At 38.8% G+C, this 21,518-nt stretch overlaps 2 protein-coding genes across 3 annotated transcripts in view; one reads left to right on the top strand and one right to left on the bottom strand.

Moving 5' to 3' along the window:
- Positions 1 to 6,631, top strand: part of MYH15 (myosin heavy chain 15) — a 146,719-nt gene extending 140,088 nt beyond the window's left edge. Inside the window, exons 39-41 of one of the 2 annotated variants that reach the window (XM_043594075.1) lie at positions 2,328 to 2,423; positions 3,322 to 3,456; positions 5,499 to 6,631. In XM_043594075.1, coding sequence (XP_043450010.1) covers positions 2,328 to 2,423; positions 3,322 to 3,456; positions 5,499 to 5,513 — 246 coding nt within the window. In that variant the 3' untranslated portion in view covers positions 5,514 to 6,631. Of the gene's footprint in view, positions 1 to 2,327; positions 2,424 to 3,321; positions 4,429 to 5,498 lie in introns of those variants that run through there. The other variant, XM_043594074.1, reaches the window with a different exon arrangement.
- Positions 6,632 to 15,190: 8,559 nt separating this feature from the next.
- HHLA2 (HERV-H LTR-associating 2) lies at positions 15,191 to 19,317 on the bottom strand. Its single transcript, XM_043593280.1, is given in 5 exon segments — positions 15,191 to 16,561; positions 17,482 to 17,601; positions 17,604 to 17,652; positions 17,655 to 17,830; positions 19,254 to 19,317. Coding segments are annotated over 5 exon segments (663 nt in total). The 3' UTR covers positions 15,191 to 16,307.
- Positions 19,318 to 21,518: the final 2,201 nt, after the last annotated feature.

Here is a 21,518-nt window from a genome sequence, read left to right as displayed (position 1 = left end):
TTTCTTTGATTTTCTGCATTGATTTCTATGCATTAGGTAAAACAGCTACCTCTCCCAGTCTTGAATGAGTGGTCTCATATAGGACATGATCCTTATTGTTCAACAATGCTCTAGCTCTTGGTTGTTTCTAAAACCGTTGTCATTGTCCAAGCTCTCTTCTTTGTTCATAGTGGCTCCCAATAGTTTAGGGTGTCCTAGCCTATTGGTATCCAAAAGGGGCAGATCTCAGTACCTAGATGCAGGCTGATTGGAATCTGGATCCTCAGGTAGGAGCTTTTAAAATATGCATATATACCTCTTCTAGGCGAAGACTGGGAGATGGCCATTTCTGTTTTATTTCTGCTGAGCCTTGGGGTGATAGCCATTTAACAACTGTTTCTTTGTGCCATACCATTGGACCTGCGAACACAAGCCCTGCTGGTCACGAGAGCCCAGCTATCAAGGGATGTGTCCTCTGGGCAGCAGCTACAAAATCCAGGACACCAGACCTGTGTACAAGCTCCTTTCTTGGAAGTACTGGCAAACTGGAGTGGGGAAGATAGCCTGCCCAGTCTCTGAGTATTGCAGTCAGCCCCTTGATGTATGTTAAATTAGAAGCCAGCTTCTTAGTGACAGCTACTAAGATATATGAATTAGTCTCTTTGACAGAAAGATGGCATCTCAGTATTCTGCTTCTGTATTGTGACATGGCAGGGGAGGGGTCAGCGGGCTAAGCACTATTTGTTGCAGCCCTATGGGACCCATGAACATAAGTACCACTGGCCACCAGAGTCATGCCTTCATGGGGTATTTTCTGGCGAGCATCCACAAACCAGGGCACTAAACATGCACAAGCCTCCTTTCTGAGAGATAGCAACCTGGAGTGAGGCAGAGGGCAAGTGTGAATATGATGCCTACCAGCCTTTCATATCTCTGGAGAGCATTGCAGTCAGCCCCTTGTGTGTTAAATTAGAAGCCTTCCTTAGGCTGCAGGTACTAAGATAAGCAAATAGTCCTCTTTTGTGGAAAGACTTGACATTTCTCTTTCCTCAGTACTGTGTCCAAGGGGAGATATTGACTAAACTTACAGAGGAGGGAATAAGAGAACTATGAGGTAATAGGAGATGAGTTTAATTGGAGTGGAGGAAGTTTGTGGAAGGCAGTGGAAGGGCAGTAGAAAGACTATGAAAGTCACCAAAGGAGTTGACATTTGATGAAACAAGTAATATGAAAACAGGAAAATCATTTGAGTAGCAGGAGGCAGACCTTGATAAATCAGTATCTTGGGGCACCTGAGTGGCTCAGTTGGTTAAGTTTCTGACTCTTGATTTTGGCTCAGGTTATGATCCCCTAGTTTCATGAGTTCAAGCCCCACATTGGGCTCTGTGCTGGCAGCTAGGGATTCTCTCCCTCCCTCTTTCTCTGCCCTCCCCCATTTACACTGTCTCTGTCTCTCTCACAATAAAAAAAAAACTTAAAAAAAAATCAGTATCTCAACCACAAGCCAACTGAGATGGTCTTCTTTTGGAAAGTTCAACAGCTCCAAAGTGGAGATACTCTACTTAAAAGGGCATGAGAAAGTAGGGGATATGCAGAGGCTTTCCTACCTGTGTGCCTCTCCTCTCCTATTTCCTCAGAACACCCAGGGCTCTGTGGAGCACAGCTAAGAAACACTATCCTACTAGATTTCTTTTGTCCATCCCAAGCCTGGATTGCAATGGAAGCAGTGAGAATGTACACACCAAGGTCCCCACAGTTCATAGAATTTTCCTCACTCTCTGCTGATGCCCACACCACAATTCCAGAAGACTTACCTTTCTATAATTCCATTATCCAAAATCAAGAGTCAATTAGAAAGTTCAAGGGGGAAGAGTTGGTTTGATTAGTGGCAGGAGAGGATTGGTTTCTAGTTTTGTACACACAGCTTCTGTTATAATGGTACTTCATTCCTACTGAGAAACTACAGGCTCGTGTAGCTTGGTTAGGATGGGAGGACTGTTAGGAGAAGTGACTGTCATTGCTAATTTCTCAGAACTTACAATAAGTAAAGACCCATTTCTCAAATCACAACTCAAGTTATTTAGTAAAGTTCCTAACCAAGACACATGGGTAGCTCAGTCAGTTGAGTGCCTGACTTGGGCTCAGGTCACGATCTCATAGTCTGTGGGTTTGAGCCCCATGTCAGGCTCTGTGCTGACAGTGCAGTCTGCTTCAGATTCTCTGTCTCCCTCTCTCCCTCTCCAAAATTAAAATAATAAATTTCCTTTTATTTTCTCACATGAGGCTACTCCCAGTGCAGACTGCTGGATCATTCAAATCACTTTCATATACCTATCTATGCATTTCAGGCAGAGGATGACAAGAAAAATCTGAGTAGGATGCAGACTCTGATGGATAAACTTCAGCTAAAAGTACAAAGTTACAAGCAGCAAATGGAGGCAGCAGTAAGTACCTGGCGGCCATTACAGCCTCATGGATTTCCCAGCCATTGTTTTTGATTTATGGAGATAGGTAAGCACTTTGTCAGAGAGGACCAGCTCAGCTTAAAGTCTGTTCATTTTCTAGTTTTTCTCAGACTAGAATTATCACCCATGCTCAAAAAATTGTTACTTTTTCCTTTGGGGAGCCAGAGCTTTCACCATCAAACTTGTGGTTACGCTCAGATATGTGCATTGCAAAAAAATGAGTCAAGTAAAAACATGATGTCGTATAGGGATGGCAAATTTTTGGCCAGTCACCCTGGGGCCTTCCTCACCCTAAAAATCTTTGGGTGAGTTGTTTCACAGCCTCGACATAACTCTGGCCAAAACTGTCATTTGAAATGTACTTGCCAACGCTGGTTGCCAACTCATAGCTACATAGAATGTAATTCATAAGTAATGTATATATTGGCTTATATATAATAATATATATCTAATAATACCTCTTCAGGGGTTTTGAATTATTTCAATAATTTTGCCTAAAACTGCTATATGTAATGATTACTTGTTGACATATAATTTTAAAGATAAGCCCCCTTCACTCAGAGGTAAACTAGGATGTTTAGCTGTTTGCAAAACAATTGTGGTTTTTCTAACACATAAGATGCCCGTGAAAACCATACTACATCCAATTAGTGGAACGTGCTGAGCAGGTCCTAAATTTCTAGAAAACAATGCTTATAAAAATGGATATCATGCCTGCTAGAAAGTCTGAATCCTTATATATCATACCAAAATATATTCCATTCAACACTCAGAAGTTTATATTCCTTTCACACATTTTTCAACTTTCTCATGTCAAAGCAGAGAAAATGACTATGTAAGCACAGGGATATTTTTTTCATTTTTTTTATTTTTATAGGAAGCACAAGCCAATCAATATTTTTCCAAGTATAAGAAGCAGCAACACGAGTTGAACGAAGCTAAGGAAAGGGCAGAGATAGCAGAATCTCAAGTCAATAAACTCAAGTTGAAAGCAAAAGAGTTTACAAAAAAGGTATGTCAGATATTCAACTCTAATTCTTAAAGTGTGCGTGTTTAGGGTTCATGTCATACAACGAGTAGAACAAGAAATCTCTTTGTTTCGCATCCCCTTCCCTTTAAAGTCTTCCCTATTTACTAAATTCTCCTTGTCCAGGTAATGTGAAGTGCTAAGCATTTGGGTGGAATGCACATTGTATTTATACTTCTCAAATTCTTAATTCCAGGTGAACTTGTAGACTCTGAATTCCAGGTCCTAGATTCACTTTTATAGAACAGTCAGAAGTCCAGAGAACAAAGATAATTTAAAAAGTTTGAAAGATGGATATGCTTGAAACTCCAAGAGAAGTCTTTCTAGGTAGACAAGTACATGACTTTATACTAAATCAGTATGGAGACCTGGGGGGTGAGGTTTAAAGTTGAGGCAGTGGAGAATAAATGCACTTGTCTTTTCTAGCTTTACTCTTGGTTCTGTCCTAAAGCAAGGAGAAAGGATATTTCCATATCTGTGAGTTATGACACTACTATTCTGATCCCATGGTACGGGCACTACCCTAACTTTACCAGCAAAGTAGCAGCATGACAAAGACCATTGAACAGTGGGCTTGTCCGGGTGTGTTCAGGTTACTATAACAGAATGCCAGAACCTGGGTGGCTTATAAACAACAAACATTTCTCACAGTTCTTTAGGCTGGGAAGTCCAGGATCATGGTGCTGGCAGATTCAGTATCTGGTGAGGGCCACTTCCTCATAGCCCTTTTCTCAATGTGTCCTCACATAGTGAAAGAGTGGGGGGTGTGGGGGGGAGCTTTCTGGGGATTTTTTTTTATAAGGCACTGATTCCATTCATGAGAACTCCACCCTCATACTTAAAGCCCCACCTCCTAACATCGTCACTATGGGGATTGAGATTTCAACATATGAATTTTGGGGTTATACTAACATTGAGACCATAGGAAGCTCAGCTTTCTTATTAGATTTTCCAGGAACACAGGGTGTTTAAATAAGGTCTAGCTTTAGGAGAAATGAACTAAAGAACATTAGATAAGACATTAGCTGTCCTTTATGGAATGCTTATAAAACACTTAGCAGTCTCTAGCACAGAGAGCCACCATTTTTAAAAATTTGGTACCTGCCTGGTCTTCTTATAAATGAATTACTAATAACTCTGCAGGATAAGTAAATAGGGTTGTCCATAATAAATACTACCTGGAAGGAGGTCAAAATAATCTCTTTTGAAGGAGAATCTAAAAGTTGGTTGTACTGAATAGGTTTAGATCTAAATATGAGAAGCATGGGTCATTGGCACACTCCAGAAATTTCTTATTGATGCTTGAATAGTTGTCTTAGGGATAAGGCCTATGTGCAAAGGTCCACTTGAGTGGTTTGAACTCTGGCCACAATTTGAGAGGGTCATGGCATTGGTTTTGGGTGCATATAAACCAATATGCCTGCCTCTCAACTGCACATAATAGTTTTGTTTGGGGAAATGCCTCACACAGGCTACATTTGCACTCAGCTGTAGGAGGTCAAAAGGGCTGCAAAACATGTAATGTATTCGACTTTGTCACAGTTGTTTCCAACAAAGAATAAAATGAGTGAAGCAGAAATTGCTTCTGAGAGGCCCAAGATGAATAGGAAAACCATCCTTGGCAGTGCAATGACTAATTGTTTCCCATTTATAGAAGGAAAGCCTGAAAATCTCTCAACTGTCATAAACCAAGTGAAAACGTTTTCTGATAGAATTGTGTGTCCCAGCTATGGAGCCAGTGGTAATATGGCCACAGCCTTTCCTTTTCTTTTGTAGAGGGCGCTGCCTTCACTGGCAAGGCTTGGCAGGCAGAAAATTGAGAGTACCCAAGCACGTCCTTCAGATGAATTACCTGTGTCTGCTTTGTGTAATGCACATAATTGCCTCAATTCCCCGTATCCCTTTGAAGCTAATGAGGAGTTGGCTGAGGTCTGCTTACTCTGGAAGGGACTGGGCTTGGTTCTGGGTGTGTGTGCCACTGATGAAAGTCACAGGAATTCACAGAACACACTCATATTGTTTTTCAGGCTCATGAAGAATAAGCAGTCCTTGCTTATGAAAAACAGAAGTTGGACAAGTCCAAGGATGGTACCATTTGATTGCTGAAAACTTAAGTTGCATTTGAAACAAGCATTAAAAAAAGCATGTTTATGTGGTGTGAAAAGCAGTTTAAACAAGGTGATTAGAAAATGTAATAGAGTATCCTTGCTTCCCAGGTTAATGGGGATTTTTTTGGTCCTCAAATACAAGTAAACATTTTACATAAAAGATAAAAGAGTCTTTTAAATTCTCAAGTTAAAAAAATACCTATTGCCTTTTAATGCAAAATATTTATGGAAGACATGGACGATGAGGCCTAGGGTATGTTAGTAAATTGTTATTACTGAAGTTAATGAGTTTTGCTGGACTCCTCCAACAATAAGTATATTTTTAGCCACTAATGGTGGGAGTTGATCAACTTTTCTCTTAACACTGTAATTTACATATAGTCACAGGTACTTAGAACTTGTAGATAAGAATCCTCCTAATCTATACCTGGGTGGACTACATGCCTGTGCATTTTTCAACACTGAAACAGCTTCTCATATAAGATGATCAGTTTAGTGTTAGGGGGAATGCTGGCTTTGTATTGTGCCAATGTAGCTAAGCGAGAGGTACATTTCCTGGATTTCCTTTCTCTGTTTGTTCTGGACTGGAGTTGGTCACAAGAGAAATTTTCACCACATTTGAGAGGGAGCGGTAGAGATGCAGCTGTTCATTTTATGCTGTTAAGCTCATGGTATGGCCCCAGGCACTGTGATAGCTGGCAAATACTACCCCAGGCCAAAAGAGTGAGCTGGCACTGAAACTCCCTCCTTCAGCTTCAGAGTCCTAGCTAGGTGTGTGTGTGGCTCCATGGTACTGGGCACCAGCTTCTCTTGCAGGTCACCCTTGTCATTGCCTTTGGAGGCCCTGAGAGGCATGAATTCCAGTTTCTTCTTATGGATTTCACTTCATCGTCACTCCACAACCAGCTCTCCTTGCTGACCACTAGCACAGCTGACCTACAGCTACCTAAGGTACATCCCCAGATGCGGAGAGGACAGCATGACATGGACTTCTTTACAAATGCCCAGACTTGTGTAAGGTTGATTCTATATAATAAATCTTTATTCTAGCATTCTCAGCAGTGTGCCTCTCTGACCCAACCCTGACTCATACAGGTGGCTCCAAGATTAATTTAGAGGCTCACCAGCATTGAAGGACCCAAGTTCATTGTTGTCTGCCACCCTGAATTTGTTGACTTTAGTCTTTCAATTTGTCCCTCCTCATCACTGTAAGGAGAGGATAGTAGTTCTGAGCATTTTCTACTGACAAAGTTTTTGTGTATAATGATGTTAATACTTTATAGTTTATGATGAGTACCTGTCATAACATTGGAGCAAACACTTAGAGAAAATTGGACCAGGTAGCATTAACATACAATTCAAGGTTGATTTTCTCCTTTAAACTATAGGGTCAAAACTTGATTAAGTAACAAAAATCCTGATTAGATTTTTTTCTTTCTTATAAACTGATTAAAATTAAAAGGAAGCGATCAAGTCAACTGCGCTATCCATTCTGTCTTTGTATAAAAATTTATGTGGAAATATAAATTTATTATAAGGCTGATTAACAATATGACAACTGAGCCAGAAGAGTGAATCAAATTATCTTCATAGCTAATGTCACTCAGCTATGCAAACCTGGTGTTGGAAGGTATAACCCAGCCTCAGAGATGTCAATTCTTGAGTTGATAGGGCCCTTTGCTCTAGGCAATCTTGAAGATACTGACATTTTTAGACTTTGGAGTCCCTAAGACTCATCATACTAAATTTAGTTGGTTAAACTGATATTAACTATTCATAGAAAACTGGAGTACAGTACCTTAGCATATCAATTGCCCTGGTTTTTCACCTTTTCACTAAGGTAATTTCTGCTTCTATGTTGATCAGATCATTAGTTGATCAGATTTTGAATCAACACTTAGTGATAATTTCTTCCAAGATCTTGATGGGAGTCTCACTGTGGCTGATTGCAGCAGGGATGTCAATGAATGAGAAAGTTCTAAGTTTGAATTGGAATCCTTGGCATCCAGGCATTCATAATCTTGATGCAGGTAGGGAGTCAGTGAGTGATGGTTAGGACTTGAAAAGTAAATGTAATCTTGTCAAAGACAAGTCTTGCCAGTCTTTCCAATGGTAGTTGGGAAGTCTTTCCAATGGTAGAATTACTGGGCCATGATGAGCCATATCTGGAATTGCAGTAAAGAAAGAATAAGTGAAGTCACTGGATATTAAGGATGCTCGTCATGTGTTACCACAGTTCTGCTTCATTTCCTATACTGTCTGGGTGTTTTGAAAGGGCCTAGAACCAAGAAAAATGGGACTTTATGTGGCCATTGTTCATGTCAGAATAACCATTTTTATCTTGAGCATTTAATGATGGTACTGTTTTGTCTTGATTGTTGGGAGAGGGGAGCTCTAGAGCTATTGTTTGCATCTGTAATGAGGGATCCATGAGACAGTTGTAAGTAGTTATGAAGTCTCAATTTCAATCTCCCTCCTAGATTAGTTCCTGAGTTTTTAACCAGTAGAAAAGCGAGTTTACCTCACTCTTTGCTCTCATTTATATTATGATTAATGGACTCCTAAAAGGTGTGCAGCAGCAAAAAATTTAAACTCCACTTTAAACAACTGAATTTGCAATCAAACTATAATTTGTAAGTAAATTCAGTCCCCAAGGAGCCTAGAAGTGGCTGGAAAAGTATGGATTCCCAGCCACCTGAATCTGGGCAGAAACTGTCATCTGCTTTTCTCTACTTTGTATTTCTTTCGGCTTCTATTCAGTCCCATACTTCCATTGGAAGAATAAATACATTGGTGCATCATCATAAGCATAGTGCCATTGGAGATCTCTATAAATAACAGTAGGAAGTGAGAAGAGCAGCCACTTATTTAAGTAGCGCCTGTTTAATTATAGACATTGGAAAAAGTCCTAATTTTATTTTTTTCCTGTTGAGTTATCCTATGATCCCTCTCACCCTTTTTTCCCCTCTGATGATATGTCAATCACTTTTTCACAGTAGCATTCTTATACTATAAGGTTTGATAAAGGAAAGATTTTACCTGTTTTCTTCTGTGTCATTAGCAGTGTTGGCTCTCTCATCAGTAGAGACAGAATACCTTTCTACAGGAAAAAAGAGAAATTAAAAAAAAATCTCTTTGCAAATGCTCAGCTTCTTTCTTATTCCTACCTCAGTACAATTACGTTATTAGATTCACTCACCTTAGTCACTCCCCCTTTCATATCTTTCTTCCAACAAACAGCATTAAAAATGCATTCAGTGTAGAAATACTTCTTCATCTACAAATAGCAATAAATTCTTATGGCCGATTCAGGTGCTCCAAAGCAGGGATAAAGGCTGTTCAACCAGGCCAGGAATTCCTGGCTCTTTAGGATTGTTGGCCTGATTCCTACTGTTAACAATGGAAAATAACAGCCAAAGAGATGATGGTTAAACCCAGAGCGATGGCAAAGGAAAAGGGATACAACAACATTGTAAGGCCTTCCTTTTGTGTCTCGCTAAAATCTGGGATAATTTATACTTATCCTAGACTAAGGACATTTTAAAACAGTACTAGAAAAGGGAATTTAAAGAAGAAAAACATGAACCATGGTCCTATGAAACTACAACCAAGGTTTAGGGGCCATTAGTGCAACAGCTTGAAATATATTTTCAGCCTACCTAACTACAGAACTGTAGAACATTATTTTTTTAAGTAGCCAATACCCTGACATTGTTTTTGCTCTTATCTCCTGACTGCTCCTCCAGAATCAGAACCCAGCCTCCTGTCTCTGCCCTGGGATGCTTACCTGAGTAGGTTCCTTCAAAAGTCTTCCCTCTGGCCTCCAGTTGAGGTGGAGACCAGAGAGAGGAAAGGGCAAATGCACGTATTTATTCTTCCAGCTCTTTCCTTGTAAGGTCTTCTTGGTCTGTGTCCTTCAACTAAAAGTCATTCTCCCTATAAGGCATCAGATTTTACATGACTCTCTGCTTCTGGGTTTTGGGAACTGCACCCTCTCCTTGTCCCTTCAAGCTTATATTTGCTATCAAATCAGCTGCTCCCAGTTCTGGGGAAATGTACTATCTTTTGTGTTCCCCTTTGTACAATTTTGGGTATGCCAGGTGTTTTCTGTTGGGACTTGACTTTTGCACATTTCCAAAATAGAAACTAAAATGTCATTCTTGAGCAGTATGTAGTGTCCCTCTGTTCTATAATTTGAACCCTAATTTAGTCACAACCGTCATTGTATCAGGTCAGAGGTTGCTTCTGGGGGACAAACTAGACTTGTCCAGAATTTCTGATTTTGTTTACTTCCGGCCAGCTGAGGGACAGGAGGAACAAATAAGCAGGACTAGTCTGCGGATTAGTACAAACAATCAAAGGTGTAGATTTGTATCACCCTTAAAAACCTTACCTTCAATAATGGTGTCTGCTATGACCAAATCCCCTAACTTCATTAGGGGCAAAAGGCAATTATCAACCAGAGGAAGGGACATGAGCTATATCTCAGCCTCCCAGGACACTCGGTCTTCTCAGAAAGGTTATGGAGTAAGAGAGCTACTTGGAGCCTAGACCTACCTCTGCCACTAGTTAGCTGTGTCATCGTAAGTGGTGTACATGAAACTGTTTCTTGTCCCTAACCACTTGGATTCCAGTTTCCTGGTCTATAAAATGTGGAAATAACTACATCTAAATTTTTCCTGGATCTAATTCTGTCAATAAGAGCAAAGTCTTCTAAGAAGTCCTGTGACCATGGCATCTTAATGTATAATTTTAAATTACCATAAGTAATAAAAGTACTGTAAGTAACACAGGTTTGTCCCAGAAAATCTAGAAAAAGTTTTTTTTACAAATTTAACAAGGATTAAAATAAAATGGCCTATAAAGAACAAAGAAGTAGCACCATAGACAAAGCTCAAGGAAAAAGAAAACAGTACAAGGACTAAAGCAAGTCCAGACAGAGGGGGCAAACTCTCTCCAAAGGCATCCATTTTAAAGTCTGGGTTTATTTCATTCCAGCTATTTTTCAATGCAAGATAAATTTGATCATTTTGTGTATTAGTGCCAGATTTAAATTTTTTCAGTGTGCTACAATGCATGTGCGTGTATATAGCTTGTTATATTGTTGACCATTTAACTCAGGATAAACTAAAAAAGTAGGATAGTTAGATGGAAATGTGGGAGCATTTAGAAAGGTTGCTGATAAATTTTGCAAATGAATATCCAGAAGATTCAAGTCTGTTTACAAGCCCAGCAGCTGTGTGGGGTTAGCTGCTTGATACACCTCTACTCAACACCCAGGGAACAAAGCCCAAATTCCCCATGAGACACCTATCTCCACTGAAATGGATGCAACTTATTGACTTAATAAGGAACATGCAAAACCAAAGGCACCCGAGACAGGATAATTATCCAGGTAATTCCTTTTTGACTCTGTTCTAAATAAAACAAAAAGTCTATAAACTGGAAGAAAAATTACCAAAGGAAACATTTACTATTTTAAAAACTAGTTATTTCTGCATTCATGAGCATAAATACCTCACAGTCTCAATGGCTTTACTGTGGGAAACCTGCATAAGCAGGAATATTAACCAATTTGGGGCTTAGTAGGGAGTGGGTGTCAGAGGAGAAAAAGTCTGCAAACTTAAAAAGCAGTGAGTCTATTATGCACTGTGAGTTTCTATTTTTTATATTGTGAAGAGAATTAACAAAGGGATAATTATGACTACAGACTAACCTCAGCCCAGCATTCTCCTTGGAGGATGAAGGGAGGGCAGAGTTCACCCTTGGCTTGGAGAAGACAGGGGCATAGAGGAACAGGGGTAAGTACAGAGGTGATGAGCAGAGTGGTGTGGGAGCCATGGTCTTGAGTGAGAGGTGACCAAGAGAGTGCTTGATGCCCCTCAGAATCATTGGAGTAGCCAGAGTTTTTTCAGCATCGTTGTTGGAACTATAATTGTAATTAGTATTAAAAGAAGTAGGACCCAGAAGGCAGAAACTTGGAGACCTTAAGTTACCTGCTAATCTTGTGATCTATGTTCTGCCACAGAGTGGGGGCAAGCATTAGAGCACATAGGCCAATTCAAGGTGGAAAAAAATGTTTATAGCTATTCTTTAAAATGAATAGCTCTATATAACAGATGCCTATTTTTATGAACATACTCTTTATTAATAAAGTAATGTCCTGCAATCACTAAAACATTAATCTCTCTATATATTTGTGTCATTCTGAAATTCTATACCCATATAGAGGGTGAGCAATTAAGTAGAAATGTTGACTTTCAAAAGTGTTTCCATATGCACACTTTTCCTCCTGAAGAAAGTCTTGCAAGGTATAGAATTTCCTTACTTTACTCATGACCCTCGCTTCTCCCATCTGTAAAGAAATTTGCCTAACATCACATAGTGATTCCACAAAACTTAGCAAGAATTATTAAATTCCATTCAATTCCATGCAACTTTTATGGAGTAGATCCATAACCCCTCTGCCCCCAAATCTGGGCTTCCTTTTCAAATGTTGCAGCATCTCCTGGGCAAGATAACAAGTAGAAAATTGCAATTGAGAACAGAAAACCAAGTTGCCTTGAAAGAGTGATGTTGAGGATATGAGTGGTGTTTGCCCTGTGGGGGTGGCTCCCATTACACACCTCTTCCTGGGTGGGAATGAGAGGCTCTGAAAAGCTTCTTTTGTCAAAGATGGAATGGTCCTGATGTTTTGCTTTGTGTAAACTAAAGATTAGACCTCTGATTAGAAAGATGGGTCATACGTGGTCTTCAGACCATATCTTCCTGTTTTTTCCCCCACACTCCAAAATGAGGCAACATTTTAAAAACAGAATGAAATCTTAACTGTATTTTACATAAAACTAACATTCTTATTTTGGAGAAAAATAGGAGCTTCAAATGCACTCCACTTTTCAGCATTCTCAAAATGACAGCTCTGCACAAAGGGAGTATTGTCCCTCAGTGTCTAGAAGCTTCTGTTTGAGGACTACTTGACCTAAGGACAAATCTGTGTTCTTATCTCTAAATCTGTTATTCCTCCTAATTTTCACAACTAGAATGATATAAATGTTTTTAAAACAAATATTCAACTGACTCAAGTATCTTTAATACATAATACAGAGCTGCCATGGTTTCCTACGACATCACGTTGATAGCTTAAGGGTAAGGGGATCAACCAATACACTTAGAAAGTCAACTTCATGGGTGCATATGCCATGACTCTAAAATATCTCTAGTCCACTCTCCATAAATATTTTTGGCAGTTAACTATCAGTAGAGGTAAAAAAAAAAAAAAAATAAGCTGAATCGGGCATCACTTACTGCTTCCAACGTCCCTTGGTGACTGTTTCCACCAGGTTCACAGATCATGCTTCCCCTGCATCTACCAGAGCCCCAGTTCTAACTTCTTACTGTGCCTGAAGCCTCAACTCCCCAAATTCCAGGCCCTAAAGCACAGGTTAAGCACAGTAGTAAGCAGAAATTGAGGATGTTAAGACCACAGACTCACCAAATCATGTAAATTCCCTCTACATTTCTGAAGCCCTGAAACCATGAAGAGGAATCTTCTGGGAGAAAAAAAAATTTTTTTCAATGCAGGACTTTGTGAGTTTTAAATAAGTATCTTGGCCAGAAGTATCCCTATAGATAACATTTTCAAGAATACTTATCAAAATTATTCTTTAAATGCCAACCTAATTTCCCTGTTTGATATTCACAATCTCTATTGCTATAGCCAAAATCTGTTACCCAACCCTACTTGTAACTTACCTACAACATGCAGCATTTGGATGGTGAGTAAGCTATATTTGCTTGAAGAAATATTGCCTAGGTATTCCTCACTGTCTGAAAGACTAAGATCCTTCAAAGTCAAAGAGAAGTCACTTTGTTTTTTTAGGTCTTTGTTCCATGAAAGTCAGGGTTCACTGATAGTTGTTATCTTGTGAGGAGCTCAGAAAGTGAGCCAGGATGGAGGAGATCTCCTTTTCCACTTTGGACCAAGTGACTATGAAATCTTGGTTCAGGGGCGCCTGGGTGGCTCAGTCGGTTAAGCGTCCGACTTCGGCTCAGGTCATGATCTCACGGTTCGTGAGTTCAAGCCCTGCATCGGGCTCTGTGCTGACAGCTCAGAACCTGGAGCCTGTTTCAGATTCTGTGTCTCCCTCTCTCTCTCTGACCCTCCCCTGTTCATGCTCTGTCCCTCTATGTCTCAAAAATAAATAAACGTTAAAAAAAATTTTTTTTTAATAAAAAAAAATCTGGGTTCAGTAAAAAAAAAAAAAATACTGTTCACAAGTTTACATGAGAGTGCAACATTTTCACCCTGCATTTTATGAAGGTCATCTAATAACAGGATAGAAAAGGAAACATCAATGAAAATACAATTTTCAAATGAATTTTCTAAGTTACACTTGGAAATGCTTTGAGAAATATCTTTGGAAATGCATTTCTTGGAAGAAAAGCTGTGTTACCATCATTTTAACACTTCCCAAGGTTAAGTTTAGACTTTTGAGGAGACCTAAACCTGGGCCAGCTAGAGAGGTTTCACTCCTTGTTTCCAAACTCCTATAGCCCTATAGTGAGCGCTCAAGAATGTTGCCACCAGCCTTTCAAACTCAATGTTCTTCTGTTGACACCTAAAATGCTGGTATTCCCCAGAACTCCCCTCTTGTCACTATCTACTCCCTAGTAGTCTCTGTTACTTGTGTGGTCTCAACCACTTCTTAATTGCTCTTTCTGCACAAAGTCCCTTTTCCTGCACATTAATAGTATATTTCCAGCTATGTGGAGGTAAGCCCCCACTGGACTGAGCTCTGTTAGAGCAGAGACTATGCTAGGTGTGCTTGGCTTGCCCCTCCAATCTAGCTGCATCTTGTCCTTCCTATTCTGCAGTTTGGTAGCTGACCTCTGTGGATTACCATGAATTCTCTCCCTAGGCTCTAGACTTACTTCACACTCCACCTGCAAGAGACTGATGCCAAAGTGAGCCATCTAAAATGCAAATCTGGGTCTCTTTGATGCCTCAAATCCTTCTTTGGCTCCATACTTCCTTCCTCCGGGACCCTGGTCAAGCTACTTAGCGAGACCAAGGCCTTTCATCTGATTTTTGCCTCCCTCTCCAGGCTTATCTATTGCTACTTTAGCTTTACCCTCAACCACTTATACTTCTACAAATTCAGGCAATATTTACTCCTTTGTGCTTTTGTGGTTTTTAACCTGGAATGCCTATGTCCTCTGGAAATTCCTAATTTTCTTTTAAACTTCTGCCCTATGCAAACTCCTTAAGCATATATTCTCTAACAACGCCATTTATATCCAATCCAATGCCATTTATATCCAATCATAGTAAACAGAATTAATTGCTCCCTTTGCTATGCTGTCTTCCTAGTTTAATTTTTACATGTTTTTACTAGATGCTGTGGATCCAGAAATGAGTAAGAGTCCACATTCTTTTTTTTTTTTAATTTTTTTAAATTACATTTATTTATTTTTGAGAGAATAAGACAGAGTGCTAGCAGGGAGGGGCAGAGAGAGGGGACACAGAATCTGAAGCAGGCTCCAGGCTCTGAGCAAGCATTCAGTACAGAGCCTGATGCGGGGCTCAAACCCACAAACTGTGAGATCATGACCTGAGCCGAAGTCAGATGCTTAACCGACTGAGCCACCCAGAAGCCCCCATTCTTAAGTTCACAGTCTGAGAGCAACAAACTTGGCAGATAAAAAAATCCTCAACAAGAGGAAATAGCACTGAGCTTAAGAAACTGTAGATGCTTCTGCATACTCAATTCTGAATAAATGTGAGAAAATACAATTTTCCATAGAAAGTATTTACAATTTAACATCAACATTTTCAACACTTTTCCATATTCCCATTACTGCCTGGAAAAGTGAATACTGGGTGTCCCTGCCTTCAATGCTGAAATTATGTAAAGTTGGTGAATCACTCATAATTCAGGGTCTTCTTGGCAAGCACTTGGAGAATACGAGACTCAGGAAAGAAGCCCAAAAAGGAGAGCAGCTAACCTTTACCTTCTCCATATAATGGAGATTTACTAAAGAAATTTTGCTTTGCTTCTAAAATATAAAACAATTTTCCTTAGATTGGATAAGAAATATCAAATTAATTTCTCTTTCTCTTAAATAGTAGGTTATTAGAGTAGATTATAGTAGATTTAGAGATTGGTCAAAATTTAGATTTTTTCAAATAAATAAGAGGAAAGAGTATCAAGAACTGTTCACGCTATGATAGTGCTGTTGATAAAGCTTAATAGGATAATACTATGTAAAGAGAATAAACAGAGGCAATACTAATTAATTTTTGTTTAGTGGAAAGAATGGCAAACATCACAGATTGTAACTTAATAGGCAAGTATCCTCTCATCTTTTGAAGTGCAATGCAGGTAGGAAATCCTATTTAGAGGACAAATCATAGAGAAATATAATATTCATGAGTATATTTGCTACTTTCCATTTTAAAAATGTTTTCCTTCAACACAAACACCTAACAGGTAGAATTACTTCTGTCTTACCAATGTGGAGCTAGTGCTTAGAGCTAAAAATGGTTGCTTAAGATAACAAAGCCAGTATATATCAGACCTGGGACTGTTGTTTTGGTCCTCTAACTGGTGCAGATACATTTTCTTTCTTTTGTGCTCTCTTCTTTCCCTGTAAATCAATCCTAATTCCCTCCCAACCTCGGACATAGCACATGCACACAGAAAGCCCCATGGAGCCTACCTTTCATTGTCAATCCCCAGTCCATGTTTGTTTCGGCAATGAGTTTTCAGTAGCACATTCATAAGATAAATTTGATCCTGTAATATTTATCATACTATTTATATAAAAACCCAAAGACTCAGTTTCTTCCATATTGCTTTCAGAGGTGGGTGTATTGTCCATTTTCCATGTGATAAGTGGATGAAGATAAACACTTCACACACTGCATATTAAGAAGCTATCTCTGTTCCTCTTTTCATACTTTATCACAGGTGTGATGAAAGCTAGGAGGGAGATAGAAGGGCATGTGAGGGACTGGCATCAGTTTCTTTTTAAGTCATCTGTGCAGAACACTTATTATTTTAATACCCATAAAACGAAGAGCTAAGCTTTATGAGAAAAACTTGGCAGTTACAAAAGGAAAAACAAAACAAAAACTCTGTAGAAACTTAAGATACAGTCTGGTTATCTACAAGTGAAAGAAAAAAGCATGTGCAGATACTTAGCAACTAGCAATCTTCGTTCTCTAGCAAGAATTCTAGATAGAAATCTAATGACCTCAGTGAGCAACCAATATAAACTAGAGCTCATGCAGCACTATGCCCTCTTCAGGTAATAACCCAGAGCCTGTTTGATTCTTTGTTTACACATGATTCTTAGATTTCTGAGTCAAGATCTGAAGCAGCTAAATGAGACAGAGGGAAAAGAAACAAGCGCTGGATAAAACAACCTGCCAGAAAATGCCCCTCCCCCCAATAAATAAATATAGTTAATATAGACAGGAGGAAAGCATACAATATTAAACTTAAAAAACAAAAATTAAGCCAGTAATTCAACATTTTAAAAGATAGCATATGGGCAGAAATTAAGATTGATACTATTAAATGCTAATAAGACTAACGGGTCAAAGTAATATATTAAAATTTTCTGATACTTTTTCTTTCAAATCATTTCCCACTATTAAATACAAGAATGCTCATCACAACACCTGTCATGTAAAACACTGGAATATCTACCAGTAGAGGAATGGATGTATCAGTTATAGCATGTCTATACTATGAGATACCATGCATTTAAAACATGAGGTAGATTTGTATTGACTTGTGAGGTAGTCCATAGCATATTCAATTAAGAAAGAGATATTTTAGAAAAACATGGAATGATATTATTGCTATGTTTTATAAAGCCTTCCATGCATACTTACCTCCCATCTTTAGTACCACTTTGTTTATGATGTTTCTAGATGCTGTTCCCACATAGCATATGTAAATTCCTTCATCCGGAAGGCTTAATCTTCTAAATGATAAGGAGGCATTTCCATTTCACTATGAAAGAGGGATGTTCTGTTTGTGTATCTGTGATCTTGCCTTTCCAGTCATGGTCTTTGTAGTATGAGTGCACATAGCTCTCTTGATTCTTCCAATGAACTACTACTTCAGGCGCACTCTTAAATAAGCAAGGGAGAATTACATCTTCACCAAGTCCTCCAATGGCAATTTGCTTTTCCTCAATATTATCAAGATTTGAGGAAGACAAAAGCAATGTAACTAAAAATCAAGAGCAGTTATGAGGAGAATTAGCGATGGGTGCTTATCAAGGGCTATATCAGAACCACCTAGAAGAATTATCCTCGGTCAGCAGCCTGCCAATTAAGACAATACCATCAAAAACCTTGCTAGTCTGATTACTAGAAACGAGTCACAAAGCTAGTGTTAGAGTTTCTGCAATTGTATATTATATATGCAAGAGTCCTGTTGACTTTTATTTCATGAACCCATTTACTTCTAATACCTACTACAATAACAACAAAACCATTTATTCAGCTAGCTAGAGTCAGCAGGCCCTAAACAAATAGAACAAACTTAACTTGGTTTCATTAGGAAATATTTGGAGTGTGTAGAAGACAATGCTGGATTTGGAAATCTGTTAGGAATATGCAGACCTTAATCTCAAGCAAGGGAGCACATGGGCAGGAGGGGTCCAAAAGGGGAAATGAAGGGACTCATTTATTTTGGCTTTAGGGCACCTCTCAGGAGGTCATATGTGTCAAATGAAATGTCCCTATGGAATAGCATCCTAGATATAAATGTGGAAGTCCAATCATCCTGAGCTATATATTTATACATATAGTTTTTTTACTATTAATTTCAGAAGTTGACTTTGAAAAGCAGATGGATTCAGAAAAACAAGCAAGGTTTTCGTAAAGAAAATATATTTAGCCATTCCATAATCCTTGAAGGTAGCATCCAGCTTCTTTGACTAATTCACAAAACATTGTAGGTAGATCGTGTACCCTATCTATGGATTTTAGGAAATTAGGGCTGTAGAGACAATGGAGTAAACTCCTTTGGACCTTGGCCAAGACTACCCAAGACAGGAGAATTGAGTGCTCATGTGGCCTTGTCACAGTCTTTTTCCTCTGCCTTTTCTGGGGCTCCTTCTACTCCGCTATGTCCCACTTCTCTCCCTCAGATTTAGTTTATTTCTGTACAAAGAGCTAGAGGGATGTGGTGGTATTATGCTGAGAGAAAGACATGGAAAGATGGGAAAGAAAAGGAGTGGTTTATGTCAACCTCCCAAATTGTCCTACTAAACACCTCTAATATTTCATTGGATAATTTAAAAATGCCCATGACAGGACCAAGAAAAGTGGATAATGCCTGCTGTTAAGTGCTAAGTACCAAGCTTACCCTTGAAAAAAAAAAAAATCAATCATCAGTCAATCAAACTTGCCTTTCTAGTGATTTTATATCTGGTAGCAGATAACAGAAAAAGCCTTAGAGTAGACAGGAGAAAATATCATTTTTAATCTTCATCCAGGATCTCCAGTCTGTTTCCTATTTCTCTTTAAGTGATCTTTTAGAAAGGTTCACAACGCTATGGCAACAGAGGAAACCATCACCTTGCATTGTGTGCTCACGTTCCTATCTAGTTGTACAAATAACTAACACTTGGTTACATTATAAAGGAACTCACCGTGAAATCCACTTAGAGGTGGTACAAGGATGAGGATGACAGATAGCACTGCCTGTGCCTTCATGTCGTGTGGAGGTCATACTAATTACACTATCAAAGACAAGCAAAATATGCATGTTAGGGATTTCAAAGGCCAGCAGGAATAGGAAAAGAAAGCGTCTGACTATCGGAGATCAGTTAAATAAACTACGGTACATCCATACAAATCATTCTTCTGCAGCCATTAAAGATAATATTGTAATAGTTGGTTCAGTGGTGTGGAAAGAAGTTCCTAATTTTACAGGAGAAAAATCAGATTACAATGTAACTTGTAAGTAGCATAATCCCTTTTTAAAAGCACACCCATTTCTGCACATAGGAGACAGACTTGTCACTAAATACACACTAGGATGTTAACTCTGCAGAGCAGATATCACATCTAAAGCAGTGCCTACCATATAGTAGGCACTGAGAAATGGCCGTTGAGTGAATAAAGATTTGGTATAGGGTCAACAGTGGTTCTCTGGATAACAGTTTTTGTTATGTTTAAAGCTTTCTACAATGGATATGCATTGCTTTTACAGTAAAAATACTAAAAACAAATTCAGTTAAGCATTAATGCCAATGATGTTAACTATGGTATTGTTTATAATCACATACAAAAACAGGGGTGCCTGTGTGGCTCAGTCGGTTAAGGGTCTGACTTTGGCTCAGGTCGTGATCTCACCACTCATGAGTTCGAACCATGCAATCAGGCTCTGTGCTAACAGCTCAGAGCCTGGAGCCTGCTTCAAATTCTGTGCCTCCCTCTCTCTCTTTCAAAAATAAACATTAAAAAATTTTTAAAAAAATAAAAAAATAAAATATAATAACACACGAAAACAAAACAAAATCTAGAAACATTCTTGTTATAGTATAGATCATAAGGCAGTCATTAAAATCATGGTTTACAATGAATGTTTCAAAAAGCACAAAACACAAGAAAATATAGATGGCAAAGTGTATACATACAATATAATTCAAGTAAGTAAAATATAACTGATTTTCTCTGGTGATAGGATTATAGATCATTTTTACTCTCTAAAAAAATAGCTTGTTTAAAGAATAGCATATAATTAGTTTTAAAAAACCTCTAAAGGAAATTTTTAAAGAAATCATTTGGGAGTCATACTATTAAAAAAGCTGTGTCATAAATTTGTTGTAGGATATGAGCTTTAAGAATAATTAAAACTATTCTAGGGGAACCTGGGTGGCTCACTCAGTTAGGTGTCCGACTTCAGCCCAGGTCATGATGACCGCTGGTGAGTTGGACTCACCCCGCTTTGGACTCTGTGCTGAAAGCTCAAAGCCTGGAGCCTGCTTCAGATTCTGTGTCTCCCTCTCTCTGCCCCTCCCCTGCTTTCTCTCTCCCTCTCTCTGTCTCTCTCAAAAATAAGCAAACTTTGTTTTAAAAAAAATAATAATTAAAACTATTCTAAAAAATACAATTCAGGGGTACCTGGGTGGTAAAGTCGGTTGGGTGTCCAACTCTTGATCTCAGCTCAGGTCATGATCTTACAGATTTGTGGGTTTGAGCCCTGCATGGGGCTGTGTGCTGATGGCACAGAGCCTGCTTGGGATTCTGTCTCTCCTCTCTGCCCCTCCCCTGCTTGTGTGTGTTCTGTCAGTCTCTCTCTCAAAATAAATTTAAAAAATATAATTTGACTCCTTCATCACATCAAAATAAAACCTGATAGAATAATTTATAGTTTCATCTTTGCATTTTAAATTCTAGAATAAAATAATCATGTATACAGACTAAGATGTGGGCCTTTTTTTAACAGGACTATACAATTTTTATATAGATAGATCTAAATAAAAATTGGAAAAGCAACAAGAACATATTAAGATACAAATAAACAATATGTTTACTATATGACAAAGTTATCACTCCAATAGCTTAGAGCAATAGATAAGATGTTTGGCAAAGCAAAAACTTGTAAAATAGTATTAGTTATGAAAATAAGACCTTTAGGGCACCTGGGTGGGTCAGTCGGTTAAGCGTCTGATTCTTGATTTCCCCAGCTCATGATCTCACAGTTCATGAGTTCAAGCCCTGCATGAAGCCCCAGGTGGGGCTCTGTGCTGACAGTGCAGAGCCTGCTTGGTATTATCTCTCTCTCTCTGCCCCTCTCCTGCTGTCTATCTGTCTCTCTCAAAATAAATAAACATTTAAAAAAAAAAAGAAAATAAGGCCTTTGTATATTTTTCCTGTAGATGTATTTGCATGTATAATGTATGAAAAGA

This window comes from Prionailurus bengalensis, chromosome C2, assembly GCF_016509475.1.
Source record: "Prionailurus bengalensis isolate Pbe53 chromosome C2, Fcat_Pben_1.1_paternal_pri, whole genome shotgun sequence".
NCBI lineage: Eukaryota > Metazoa > Chordata > Mammalia > Carnivora > Felidae > Prionailurus > Prionailurus bengalensis.
Note: the sequence above shows the minus strand (reverse complement) of the source record. Positions and strands in the feature narration are given on the sequence as shown.